The following is a 15,010-nucleotide window of genomic DNA, read 5'->3' as shown; positions in this document are numbered from 1 at the left end:
TTGTTATGTTACCTTTGAAGAATGTTTGATTAATTTATTTAGAGTCGGTGTGACCGACTCTATCTAGTAGCATTATTTTTTAATTAGTATTTATTTACTTAGAGTCCGCGTAGCCGACGCTATTATTATAACATATAATTTTTCCATTTATTTATCTATAATATGTATATATATTTAAGGTTTAAGTATTTTATTTATTAAGTAGAGTCCGCTTGGCGGACGCTAAGGAATTTTCTATTTCTGACCAAAAATTGTGCGACAGCTTATTTCCCTCTTTCCTTTTCCCTCGTCATTTTTCACTCTCCCTCCATTTCATTTCACAACACGAAAACCCTAATTCCATGCTAAATCGTGAATCCGTTTTTTCCCAATTTCGTGAACCGATTCGTGAATCCCTAATCCGTGAATCCATTGAAGAATCCCTAATTCAAAATCCCTCGTTAAAGGGTTTCTGAATCATCAAAGGTAATGCATATTCGGTGAATCCCTAATCCGTGAATCCTTTTCGATGTTTATACATTTGTGTGCGTGGTTGTTTGCCCAGGCTGTCTATTCGGTGATATCTTGCTGTAGGAGGGAATCCTCTCCTCTTATAAAGGGTATTTGCTGTTAATGTTTGTTCGTTGATATGGTTTGTGTAACTTTGATAGCTTGATTATTTTAGCTCGCCAACTCTTTTCTTAACTGTTGATAGCAATCTGTCTCCTTCCACTGTGGTTTGCTTAATTTTCCTGTCTTATGTAGTAAATTGGTTTTATTTTCTTTTTCTATCTAGTGAAGAATCAAATTAGATTTTTTTTTCATTTAATCAAGAGCTTTATATGATTTTGAAAGTTATTATCATGGTCTGTAAATGATCGCTGAAACTCAAATTTGAGCAGGGAACCTGAATGTTTGATAGTGTTTTATGAAGTTCTAGGTTCTGAGTGTTTTATCTCTGTCCAACATAACCAGAATTGCATTAATTTCTGTATAGTGCTCTAATGTAAAGTTGATTTGATGATGTTTACAATGATTTCTAATGCCTTGCTATTGCAAATCTAATATGATATTGGTTGATGTTTGCTCTATCATGTGTTTATGAAAGGTTTGAAAATAGCTTGTAAAATTCAATTATTCTACTGCCAGATAAAGCTAATGTGATTGTTTTTCCCTAAGAAAAGAATGTCTTTTAATTTTATTCTCAATTGATTTTGTATGTTAGTTCACAAGATTGGAAGGCAAGACTAAAGATTCCACCAGCTGATACACGCTATAGGACAGAGGTATGATTACAAACAATTTAAAGCTGTTATCATATATATTCCAAGTGATTGTTTATTTAAATTATGTATTATGCTTTGGTTTTGGTCATATATTTTGTTTAAGAATTGGGATCTTTGAGTTTGTCAGGAACAGTACGCATCCCTTGTTGGAGTTGATTCTCTGCATTGGTTTTAGCTTTCATTTTGTTGAGTCATGTCATTTTTAGTGCCCTATGGCCTGTGCTCAGTGCCTTTTAGACATTTTATTTGATATGCCATTTTTCAGTCATTAGATCATTACGGCTTAGAATTTAGAGTATAAACATGCTTGATGAGATATTTACATCCTCACAGTCTTTTTTTACTAACTGAAATTAACCTGCATAACTACATTCACATAAAACAAGGAGGGAAAATTTTACAATTTTCATTTCAGTTACATTCCACTTAAATCTCAATTTCGATTCAACTAACTTTTGAATTTCTAAACTAACTGAATTTACAATGGAATTTAATTTCAAAACAGAATTTGAGTTAAACATTTCACTCACCAAATCCACCTCTAACAGATTTTATAACTTCTCATAACAGATCCTAACTAACTAATAACCTCTAACAGAAACAAAATTGCTGCACAGTTTCTGTTATGAACTTCTTAGCTAATTAAGTGTTAGGAAATTAATTAGTTGAATGTGTTATTACTTATTAGTAATGTCAGCTGTGAACTATTGTTGAAAGTCTAATAGTTTGCTTCTGTTAATGTTAATGTTGAGTTGTTATGACTTAAATGAAACCATGATATGCTTAAATGAAACCATGATATGCTTTTATTGTGAACATAATAGTGTAGTGCAGTGTCGTTTTCTCTCCGTTGCAATTCCTTGTCAATTTTCATGGCGCAAAAGCTTCTCAACGGTAACTTCACAACTTCTCAACACTAACTCTAACCCTAAATTTTTAACACTGCTAATATTTTTGTTGAAACATGAATCAGAGGAGAATAATATTCTTAAGCAATTGAGAGATGGTACAGCAAAATTTGAGATTGTTTCTTCACCAGTTCCCTCCGTTGTTTCTCCCTTTAATCCCAATTCAAGCTTCTTCGGAGCTGGAAGTTCTAGCACTCTCTTTTTCGCTAGAATTGGTTCATCCATGTGAGTAATTCATGTTAATTAGGTTGAAATATGTTTTCAGGTTTATTCTTGTTTATATGTTATGCAATGAAATTCATTACTTTTGCACCAATGTGTAATTAGAAAGGAAAATGATATTTCTATTTGCCGCAAAGCCTAAGCCACTGTAGATGTGTTTCAAAATTACAGATTTGGTTGATACAGCTGAATATGTTGTGTAGTTTTGGCTAAAGAAAGCATCTTTATGAATAGTGGATCAGGTTTTGAACTCTTAATGGTTTAGAATTCTGACGATATGTGTTTGGTCTCTCCTTATGTCTTCATAGTGGTCGACAGTCGGCAGCAATGAAGAAACTTGAACGTTTTTCTGTTCACAAGGTTACAGGGGATGGGCGGTGTCTGTTTCGTGCGCTCGTAAGTTCCATCTTTTGATGCCTGTTAGATTTTAATACGGTGGAAAATAGACTTAGATGGTTTGGGTATTAGAGAGAAGACATGTAGATTATGTGGTTAGGAGAGTAGATTAGATAGATAGAAGTCATTGTTATTGCTGGATTCATTTTTCTTCCTTCTTTGTAGCTACTTGCTGATTGGTTTTATTGTATCACACAAATGTAAGCTATAATGATGACAATTAATTCCACTCTTCAGGTGAAAGGAATGGCTTACAACAAAGGAGTTGCTCTTAACCAACGGGAGGAAAGAGAGAATGCAGGTGCGCTGATATATTGGCAAGAAGATATAGATACTCATTCGTTCATTATGTAACACAAAGCTTGTGCATGATAGTGTTGCTGGTTCAATTATTAAGCTGAGATGCTCATCTTACTTTGTTTTCTTTTCTTTTTCAATGTTTTGACTTGCCAATGATAACACAGATGAATTAAGAATGGCAGTCAAAGAAGCTATATGTGAAAATGTAGGAGATCGGAAATTATATGAAGAAGCCATCATTGCTTTCACAGTTGATGAGCCTTTACAACGGTATGTCTTTGAAACATTAACAGAAAATGAAGATCTTGAAGTTTTCGAATTTGTATCTAATGCCATGATTGGTTGTGTTATTTTGCAGTTACTGCAGGCGGATTGTGCAACCAGATTTCTGGGGAGGAGAATCGGAACTATTGGTTAGTGATCTTTGTAAAAGTCCTGCTTGCGTTTTATCTCCTAAGGAGTAAATAGTTTTCTATTTGATGTTTATACCAAGTTTAATGTAAGTTTTCTTAGTAGATTTCTAAATTACATAACAATTTAATTAATATCAACCACACTTCTTTCTATATCCTTCATTGTATTGCTTCAGCATCAATGATTCAACAGATGAAATCACAAAAATTATTCAAAAGATAACAGTTAACTAAATACTGTCTGAGTTGTTGCGAAAAAACAAAAAACTGAATGCAATCTGAACTGATGTGAACACCCGGCGAACGATAACTCAATTACTGACTTATGTCGTCCATATTCTTGCAGGTATTATCAAAGTTATGTAAGCAGCCAATTATTGTGTACATACCAGAGCATGAGGTATGCCTCAACAACAATACTTAGGTTTATTAATTAATATTTTATAAGGCTGTAGAATTTATATGCTAACATATCATGTTGTTTCTATGTAAACTAAAAATGCAGCATAGCGGCGGTGTCCGGGGATCTGGTTTCATTCCCATTGCAGAGTATGGAAGTGAGTTTGTAAAGGGTTCTAGCAGAAAAGCTGTGAGGCTGTTGTTCAGCGGTAAGAACCATTATGACCTTCTGTTATGAGGAATTGTATCGATGAAGGAGGAAAAAGAATTATAATATCAATATGATTCTAGTCATATTGCAAGTTCACTTCTGTTTTTAAAACTTATTTCCCAAAACAAAGTAGTTACTTTTTTTTTCATGTGTTATTCTGATTCTTTAGGATTATCTTATTTTTATTATTTAAAAAATTATATCTATGTTGACTTTAGTGTCGGTGACACGGACGCTATCTGTTGACTTTTTTTGTTGACTTTAGAGTCGGACCGGCCAACGCTAAACATAATATTGACTTTTCATGGTTTTGAAACAACATAGCGTCGGTCCCATTAGTGTCCGCTTTAGCCTCCGTCTCCCCGAGGCTACGTAGCCTCGGTGTATCTTTAGCCGACGTTACACAGTAGCTTCGCAACTTTTATTCAAGGCCCGACACCGACGCTAATCCGACGCTAACCACATATTAGTGTCTGTTTTTCCACCGTTAGCGTCTGTAAATGGCCGACGCTAAAAACAGTTTTTCTAGTAGTGCGCATTGATATGGTCTTCCTCGTGAGTAAAGGTTACCCGATAATAATCATTGCTTAGATCGATGATGTGAATGATGCTCTTCTTGATCCACATTTGTTTTAGCCTTGTTTCTGACGCTTTATATTTGATCATATGCCCTAGCAACTTCACAATGACCCCTCTCCTCCATGGTCGATGGATTCTCCTCTCCTCGTGTTTTGAGAACATGAAGTGTGGACATGCATTTCCGCGATCAACATGCCCCTCCACCTTCATGTTTTCCAGATCAAGAATGTTCTTCCCATATCTTCTTCCTCATCCTCTGACATTTTATCCTCATCCCCTTCTTCAGTGCTTCCTCCTATCACCATTTTCTTATAGGATTTAGCCACCCCAGAAGATTCTCCAAGTTGCAATATTTGTATCCCTTCTGGTTCTTTCAATTGTTCTTTACCTTTTTAGTATTTCTCTCCTTCATATCATCTTTATCTTTGTTTAATTCAGTTGTTTTAGTTGGTGTTTTAGTCTCTTGTTGATTTTTAGACACAAACCTAGCAGTGGGTTCTGCATGACTATCTTCTTGTACATCGAACTTTAAATTGCATATGACTTTGTTTTCACATTACTACCAATATTATAAATTGGGTAATAGTGACACCACAATTGATTATTAACCTCCTTTCACTTTCCTTTTCCATTTTAAAAATATAAAATTTTTTCTTTTTGTTTCTATTAATTTTTAAAAAATATCTTAATGCTAAGAAGAGAATAAAAAGACATACGTAATAGTCAATGAAAAAAAAACTAAACTTCATCCTTCAATTTATGACAAGAAAATATATTAATTAAAGGGGATTTCTCTTTCAAGTAGGAGATACTTTGCAACATGAACATTAAGTCATTTAATGGGGTGTTGTTATTTATTATAAATATTTATACAATAAATAATAGAAACAAATACATTTTTATCCACAGATTTTGAAAATATTTATTAAAAGTTAGAATGTTTATACAACAAGCTAAATAAAATTGAGATGATGGAAAATAATCATTTGAATACTGAAAATTGTTAGAATTTATAACAATATATAGAGAGAGAATTCATCATTTTGTCACAGCCTACTTTTTTTTTCTTATTTTATCCTTTACATTGTATAATTATTTAAAAAAAATCTATTTAAATATCAAGAAAAAAATTGAAGGTATCTATGGCCAAATCCAACCTCTTCTTCCACTTGATTTTTAACCAACGATTCTTTTAAGATGTCGATAACATAAAAGACAAAAGCAACATTAAAAAAAAAAGTAAAAACTGAAGAAATTGATTTTTGGTGTGTTCAATAGAGAGTGAAATAGTGACTCCGGATTAGGCAGGCACTAAAAATCATGCAAGATTAACAAATCACAGTAATTGTCATAGATATTCTTGTCTTAAATTTTGGGAGTCATTTTCATAAAATTTTAAAAAATTTAGACCAAATTTAAAATATGAAAAACAAAGACTAATTTACAATTTAAAAAAAATTTAAAGGAATCAATTTGTAAAATTTGAAAATTATTAAGGACTTATTTATAATTGTTTGAAATTTTTTGAAGTAAATTTGAAATTTTCATAAAACATGATAATTGTTTTTCATTATAGAGAATAAAGAAGCGATTTTGAATTCTTTACTTTTTTTTGTGTCATTTGAAATTTCTTGTATTTAACTTGAATAAAATACTTCATAAATTTATATCATTTTAACAATTCTCCATATTTTTTATCCAAATATTTGATTTTGATCAAATCATTTTAAATTTCCTAAAAAAAATTACTTTATCTCTTTTGATTTTTGGACAATGGTTACTGGTTATTTTAAAAGGTATTTGATTGAAAATTTTTCTATTTTTCTGTTAGAATATAAACTTAGAAACTATAGTTCTTGTTAGTTGTTAATTTCTATTTTGACCTATGTTTGAACATCATATTTGTTGTTTTGTTTGTTAGTTAATCTTACAATAGATTATAAAGTATATATAGACTAAGTCATTTCTAATTAAACTTTTGTCTTTTGGTAATATACTTAAAACATGAAAATTCTCTTGATTATATTCATAAATGATTATATGTGACTTAATGAGATTAATATTTTTGTGGTGTAATTAAAATGGTTATAATAATGAAATTAAATGATTTTTATTTGTTTGTCATTAACAGAGAAAAAGGGATACTTAGCTATATACTACTATCTCTGATCTTTAGGGTAACTTTTTTTTTTTTAAGAATTTTTTTTTATTTTATTTTCTTTTATTTGAAGAAATTTTGTTTTAACCGGTACTTTCACAGTTTAAAATAGTATTAACTATAGTTTTTGCTAAAATTATCTTTAATTGTTTGCTATAAAAAATATAAAAAATTAATAAATAATCAACATCTAGAGAATATATCAATATTAAAATGCTTGATTTTAAAAATAAATAAAAACTGACCATTTATTATTTTCTAAAATAAATTTTTATATGAGAGAAAAAGATGTAATTAAAATGTTTCAGATTGGTGTGTCAGAGTGTTAAAAGGCTCGATTTTAAACTAAATAAAAATCAACCATTTATTATTTACTAAAATAAACTTTTATTTTAGGAAAAAAAAAAGGCAATTAAAACTATTCCAAAACGTAGCATTTACTACCGATTACTTTTTATTCTTTTAAATATTTTTAAATGTTTTTTTCTATATTTGTAATAAAGGCCACATTCATTGTAAATATACAATACATCATTTATCTTTTATATAATTAATTATCTAAATGGTATAAAACTGGAAGAAAACTAAACAATAATATACTAAGTCATTTTTATTTCTTAAAAATGGTAGATATATTGTTTTTTTTTTCATGTGTTTGGTGGTCTTCGCTATGAATTTGACAACATACAAAATAAGTTGAAAGAAGATTTGGAAATTGAGAGAAAGTTAAAACTCCTTAATAAGACTCCTGTAAAGAGTATTAATGTATTTCATACTCTTATATATTATTCTTTCCTTCTATTGAATATCATTTCGTAACATAATTTTTTTTTGTTGGACTATAATATTTAGACAAAATTTGGATACATTGTTGATTGCGTTGATATTAACAATCAACCAGCTTTTGATCACCCTTTGCTTATAAATCATAAGTTACATGTATGAATTCAATTAATTCTAATGACAAAATTATGAAAACATATGAAAACATTATAGTTTTACTCAATTTTAATTTATTTTTCTATTGACTATAGGAAAAACCTAGCTTTCAAACCAAATTCAAGAAAAATAGTGTGAAAAATTCAGCAACTAAGACAATATTCGGTCTTCAAAATGCACGATGTTCAACTGGAACTTTCCTGTTAAAAGAATAAACAACTAAGGATGACTTAAAACGAGGAAAATCATATTTTAATAATGGTTTGATTGAACATCTTTATGGTAATCATGTAAGTTTTAGTTTGTACATATAATTTTGTTTTTAGATATTTGTAATTACATTATAGTAATCTCAAATATAGAGTATTTATTTGATTACATTGAATTTCTAGTATGCAGAAGTCATAGCAGCAGAAGGATATTATAAGTCTTTTTATGGAGTTAGTGGTACAAACAATGCCTATAACTTTAAGGTAAACAATGATCAATCAAGTTCGTCTGTGATGTTTGTTCGAAATGGACCTGATAGCACAAACTATATCGGTATTCGATGGCATGTAAATTTAATTTTATTGAGTCAAGTATACATTTTAGAAGTCTTATTTTGAATGATTTGTTAATTTAATATTGTGCATTGATATTAGGTGGCTCCGCAATTATACAATGATGATGAAACTCATTAATTTAATATTGTGGATTGATATTAGGTGGCTCCGCAATTATACAATGATGATGAAACTCATTAATTTAATATTGTGCATTGATATTAGGTGGCTCCGCAATTATACAATGATGATGAAACTCATTTTATGCCATATGGACTGTATGTATTTTTGTTACTCATTTTATTTCTCTCAACAATTTATTAGAGTTTATAAATTTATATGCATACTATTTTGAAAATATTCTATCATTTATGAGATTATTTTCATGTTTTTTTCAATATTTCTTTCATTTTATAATAATTAGAAATATATAAGTTTTATTTCTACACAATATAAAGTGATGCTTCAATTTATTATGTTTAGGATTTGTTCAAACTAGCAAAGTTAACTATCTTGGTGGACGATTTCCAAATACATCTATCCATGGTGGTCCGTATAGTGAAATCGCAATATCTATTACAGGTTATTTTCACAACCAACTAATTTTAAGGAATTATAATTAGTCTTTTTATATGTAATGATTAAAGACATAGTATATTATATCCATTTATGTAGTTTGTTTTGGTGTGTAGGATCCTAAAACAAAAAATTGGTGGCTAAGTAATGAAAATGAAATGATAGGATATTTTCCAGCATCTTTCTTCTTTAACTTGACATCCGCGGGTCAAGTAGGATGGGGTGGTGGAACATCAACTTCTCCGGGTACCCCTAGTCCTCCAATGGGTTCTGGATTATTTCCTGATAACAATTTTAATCATGCATGTTATTTTAAAGATATTTCATTTCATAATGGTTCCACGAAGAGTTATGGACCCGAAGAGTATTCAACACAATCATTCTCGGATAAACCTAATTGTTATTTTGCTAAATATTATGGTAAAGATCGAGAGGTTGGATTTTCTCTCCAATTTGGAGGACCGGGGTAATTGTGGGAATTAATTGATGTTAATATCTAAAGTTTTAAGGACACTTAAATATAAATAAAATTATTTCATAATCTTGTTTAATGTTAACTTTAAATTTCCAAAAATTGTATTATTTATTTTGCATAATATTATATATCTTGTTAAATATACAATGAGTGACTCTCCTTCTTTTTTCACTTGGTCATCATCTCCCTTGTTTTCTTCTATGAAACGCGACTAAGGTGAGGAAAGGATAATGTTACTTAAAGTTGGTTGATTAATGGGTTGATGTGTGTTGGATTTATGATTGCGATTGAAGTCAAAATGTTTTTGGCTTAACTTGGGGGATTTGGCCTGCGCGTTTTTAGTTTTTAATTTAAAGAGATTAGGGTTTAGGGATGATGGTGTAGGGGTAGTTGAAAAAAGTAAGGCATTTGATTATCTGCAGAATTTGTGATAGTGGGGTTATCATGGAACGGGTTACTGGAATTCGTTAGGATCTGCTATGATTGATTGAAAGTTATGAGGTTGTGTCCCCTAAGTGGGGGTGATAATCATTGATTGGTATAAAACCGTTACATGTGTTGGGGTTTGCAGGGGTAATTAGGATTGATAATGTATGATCCATTTAATTTTCAATGCATCTTTTCTAATTTTATCTTCTAGTTAATATTATTTTCATCATTCTAAATACATTATAAGGATACTTTAGTAAAAAAATATCATTCTCTCTTTCATTTATATATTTTTCTTAATATGTGTGAAATGTTCAATGATGTCACTCATTGCAGGACGAAGGGAGTAATTGACTTGTCATATTTGTCGGTGCCTATTTTGAAAAAGTTTTATTTGAGATTGAATTTGTTCAATGCTGAAAGAGTTAGAAGGGATATGGTTTTTATTGGGATTTGAAACAACATTAATATCATTCAATAACCAATTGTTATGGCCGCTATGAGAATAGACAACAACTAGATATTCTGTCCTCACTAATACTTGTGGAATAGTTTCTTATTCAACCAACTAGATATGGTTTTTATTGGGATTTGAAACAACATTAATATCACTCAATAACCAATTGTTATGGCCACTATGAGAATCGACAACAAGTAGATATTTTGTCCTCACTAATACTTGTGGAATCGTTTCTTATTCAACCAACTACTTTTTATTATTCTCCCCTCTTTTAAATTTTTTTAATTTATTTTTTCTATATTTATAATAAATGTCATGTTCGAAAATATACAATACATCATTTATATTTTCCATAATTAATCACCTAAAGAGTATAAAAACAGAAGAAAACTAAACAATGATCTACCAAGTCATTTTTATTCCCTAAAAAGGTCAATATACTTTTTTTTTCATGTGTTTGGTTGCATGTACTTCTAACTATGAATTTGATAATATACAAAAATATTGAAATAATATTTAGAAATAGAGAGAGATAAAACTCCTTAATAAGGCTCATGTAAAGAGTATCCATGTATTTCACACTCTTCTGATATGTTATTCCTTCCTTCGATTGAATTTCATTTCGTTGTATGGTTAATTTTTATTTTGTTTGACTATAATGTTTATAGACAAAATTTGAATACATTGTTTATTGCATTGATATTTACAATAAACCCACTTTTGGTCACCCTTTGCTTATGAATCATAAGTTACCCGTATGAAGTATTTTTGCCTTCATCTTAGTTTGAACCCGCGACATTTGTGGTTTAATTTATTGAGAAGTGAAGATGAATTGAGAGATGTTATGTAGAAATATTGGTGATGTCATGTGACACAAATGAAGTTGAAATGTTAATGTGAGATTAAATCCTTTTGATTTAATATATTATAAATAGATATTTAAATAAGCATAATTGATTAAAAAAAGAGTAAGGATACATGAACACTCTCTTATTTGTATTGTGGTATTTGGATCGAACTCTAGTCTCGAAAGGGATAATTTCATGGTTCGACAGTAGTCGAAGATGTACGCCTTAGTCGAAGTTTGTTCTTGCATGCAAATGCCAAAATATGTTAGTTTGTTGTTTAAGTTAGCATCTCAAATTGGGTCAGGTTGTTGGGCCAATTGTTTAGTATGTCAGTCAACATTTGTTTCATCCAAACCAGTTGAGAACAACTACTCCCAGCTGCTATATATTCAGCTTGATATCTAGCACAAACACCTACAGCAAAGGCAATGTCAGGTTTGCTTGCTGTGAGATATAGAAAACTTCCTATCATGCTTCTGTATAGACTTTGATCTACACTAACACCACTTTCATCTTTAGAGACCTTCAAATGTGTAGGAGCAGGTGTCCTTTTATGCCTTGCATTCTCCATGCCAAACTTCTTAATAATGTTCTTGGCATATTTTCTTTGAGATAGAAAGATAGAATCTTCTACCTTCTTGACTTGTAGCCCAGGGAAATAGGTCAGCTCTTTAATAAGGCTCGTCTCAAACTCAGATTGTATCTGTCTAACAAAATGTTCGACCATCTGATCTGACATCCCACCAAACAAAATATCATCCATATATATTTGAGCCACCATGAGGTTTCCTCCTTCATTCTTAACAAATAGGGTTCTGTCAATACCTCTCTTGTTGATTTTGTCATCTTCAGGTTCAGCTTGAGGAGGTTCACCCTCATTACTTTTTGTCTGAGAAATCAGCTGGGGGATCATTTAGAGATGTCTCAACATCGTTCGTGACATCAGTCTGTTGATCATCATCCACAACATTGATAGATTCCATCATTACTTTTATTCTGGAATTAAGGACTCTGTATGCTCTGCTGTTTGTTGAGTAGTCCATAAAAATTCATTCATCACTTTTGGGATCCATCTTCCTTCTTTGTTCATGATCAGTCAAGATATACCATTTACTACCAAACACATGGAAGTATTTGACTGTAGGTCTTCTCCCTTTCCATACTTCATATAGGGTTGTAGGAGTCCCTTTCAAGGTCACTCTGTTGTAAACATAGCAGGATGTGTTCAAAGCTTTATCCCAAGAATGGTAGGGCAATTTCTTAGCATGAATCATAGCTTTGGCTGATTCTTGAAGAGTTCTATTTTTCCTTTCCACCACACCATTTTGCTGAGGAGTAATGGGAGATGAGAGCTCATGATGAATTCCTTCTTAAGAACAGAATTCAACAAATTGGCTGTTCCCAAATTCCTTCCCATGATCACTTCTAATTTTGATAACTTGACTTTCCTTTTCTCTTTGAAGTTTGAGACAAAAATCTTTGAAGAATTCAAAAACATCAGATTTTTCTCTTATAAAATTCATCCAGGTGTATCTGGAGAAGTCATCCACCACTACATAAGCATACTTCTTCCCACCAAGGCTTTCCATCTGCATGGGTCCCATCAAATCCATATGGAGGAGTTTGGAAGTGGTGTCATGTCTGAGCTTATAGTGTGACATCCTTGTCTGACATTCCCCACAGACTTTTCTTTCATCAATCTTCAAGTTGGGAATTCCTCTAACAGCTTCAACAGATATAACCCTCTTCATACCTTTAAGATGCAGATGACTTAATCTTTGATGCCATGTCTTCACTTCTTCTTCTTTGGCTAAGGTACACATTGAAGAATAACCAGTTTCTTGAGAACTCCACATGTAACAGTTGTTTTTAGACCTGACTCCTTTCATGATCACTTCACTTTCTTTGTTAGTAATCAGACATTCAGTTTTAGTGAAGTTAACATTTATACCTTGGTCACATAGTTGACTGATGCTTATTAGATTTGCAGTTAAGCCCTTAACAAGTAGGACATTGTCAAGATCAGGAACTCCAGGTCAATCAAACTTACCAATCCCCTTGATTTAACCCTTTGCTCCATCACCAAAGGTTACATAGCTTGTGGCATGAGGATGAAGGCCAATTAGCAGGTTTTTGTTTCCAGTCATGTGTCTGGAGCACCCACTATCAAAATACCAATCTTCTTTGGCTGAAACTCTAAAGGAAGTATGAGCTATTAGACTTGTAACATTAGTCTTCGGAATCCATTGCTTTTTGTTTACAGACTTGTGATCTTTGGGTCTAGGTTGATGGTGAGCAGGACTAGGATAACCTTGTAGCTTATAGCAGAAAGGCTTTATATGGCCAAATTTTCCACAGTAATGACATCTCCATCTTTGGTGTTTCTCTTTCTGTTGTCTTCCCTTACGATGTTGTGACATATGATGTGACATCTCAGGTTTGCTTTTAATATGGCTGCACTTAGGTTTGTATTTAGGTTTACCACCAGTGTAACTGCACTCAGGCTTAGATTCATTGAACCCAATGCCAGATTTGTCTCCTGTTATTTGTCTAGTATGGATAATCTTGTCTAAGGTGTCAGATCCATTGTTTAGCATTCTTACATACTTGGTCATCTCATCCAGTTTAGAATTCAAGAATACATCTTCAGTCTTTAGCTTGGAGATGGTTTCCACATGTTCTGCCTTCTCATTCTCCAGTTGTGCTATCACTTTCTTCTGGCTTTCAACTTGTTGACTCTCATCTAGTTTGGCATTCAGAACCACTGCTTCTGTTTTTAATTTAGAGATGGTTTCCAAGTGTTCTACCTTCTCATTCTCCAGTTGAGTTATCACAATCTTCTGGCTTTCAACCTGTTGACACACTTCTGCACTTCTGTGACACAACTTTCTGTAGGTAGTGGCCAACTCTTCAAAGGTTACTTCATCATCACTTGAGTCTTCATCAGAACCCCATCTTCCAGTCAAGGCAGTCACCAGATTTGCAGACTCTTCTGTTTCACTTTCATCAGACCAAGTGGCAGCAAGACTCCTCTTTTGTTTCTTGAGGTAGGTTCCACATTCAGTTCTAATGTGTCCATGCCCATCACATTCATCTAAAAAAAATCAAATCACAACAATTAAAAAAAATATAAAAATGATCAATATACTATTCTTTTTATAATTCATAAAAAAATATATATCATAATTCATAAAAAAAAAAATATCATGTATACATCATCTGATCATTCATAATAATTCATAAAAAATATATATCATAATTCATACGGCCAAAATGTTTACCATCCTACCCGGAACCCAGACGATCCTCTGGCTTGGTTGAGAGGCCATTGGATCAAATTCTGCGTTCTCTTCCTCTTCCTCTTCCTTCTTCTTCTTCAACCGGAAGCGCAACCAAAATCCGACAATGAACATTGCCGCAATAACGCATACGGAAAATCCAAATCCCAAGGCTACAGCTAGCCAGTTGATATGACTACCGTGCTCCAAACGGTTCGCATATGGGGGCGCATAGACACTAAACTTTGGAAGTGCAGTCGATCCTCCATTGAAGGCCATTGATTTTATAAAATGAAATGCTTTTGCAAAAGTAACGAGGGATTATATGAAATGCTTTTGCAAAAGTAACAAGGGATTATATGAAATGCTTTTGCAAAAGTAACGAGGGATTATATATGTATATATATTATGATATTCTTCTAAACGAGAGATTATATATGTATATATATTATGATATTCTTCTAACGCGTCTTCTTTCTTTCTTTTCTATTTTCTTTAGTATGCTTGTAAAACTTAAATTTCTATTCTTTTCTTTCTACATCACAATTATTTTTCTTGTTTTACTTTCATTTTTAGTCATTCTTACGTACCTTATCTTACTGTTACTAT

At 31.8% G+C, this 15,010-nt stretch overlaps 1 protein-coding gene and 1 pseudogene across 1 annotated transcript; both read left to right on the top strand.

Annotated features, from left to right (window-relative positions):
- The first annotated feature begins 2,078 nt into the window (after window positions 1–2,078).
- On the top strand, window positions 2,079–4,262 carry LOC127121213 (OVARIAN TUMOR DOMAIN-containing deubiquitinating enzyme 3). Its single transcript, XM_051051783.1, has 8 exons — window positions 2,079–2,159; window positions 2,239–2,398; window positions 2,704–2,791; window positions 3,029–3,092; window positions 3,256–3,361; window positions 3,450–3,504; window positions 3,851–3,904; window positions 4,010–4,262. The coding sequence occupies exons 1-8, from the start codon at window positions 2,138–2,140 to the stop codon at window positions 4,139–4,141; spliced, it is 681 nt and encodes a 226-aa protein (XP_050907740.1). The 5' UTR covers window positions 2,079–2,137; the 3' UTR covers window positions 4,142–4,262.
- Window positions 4,263–7,327: 3,065 nt separating this feature from the next.
- Window positions 7,328–8,473, top strand: LOC127122167 (uncharacterized; annotated as a pseudogene).
- The last annotated feature ends 6,537 nt before the right edge of the window (window positions 8,474–15,010 follow it).

The sequence above is a fragment of the Lathyrus oleraceus genome, chromosome 2 (genome assembly GCF_024323335.1).
Source record: "Lathyrus oleraceus cultivar Zhongwan6 chromosome 2, CAAS_Psat_ZW6_1.0, whole genome shotgun sequence".
Taxonomy (NCBI): Eukaryota; Viridiplantae; Streptophyta; class Magnoliopsida; order Fabales; family Fabaceae; genus Lathyrus; species Lathyrus oleraceus.
Note: the sequence above shows the minus strand (reverse complement) of the source record. Positions and strands in the feature narration are given on the sequence as shown.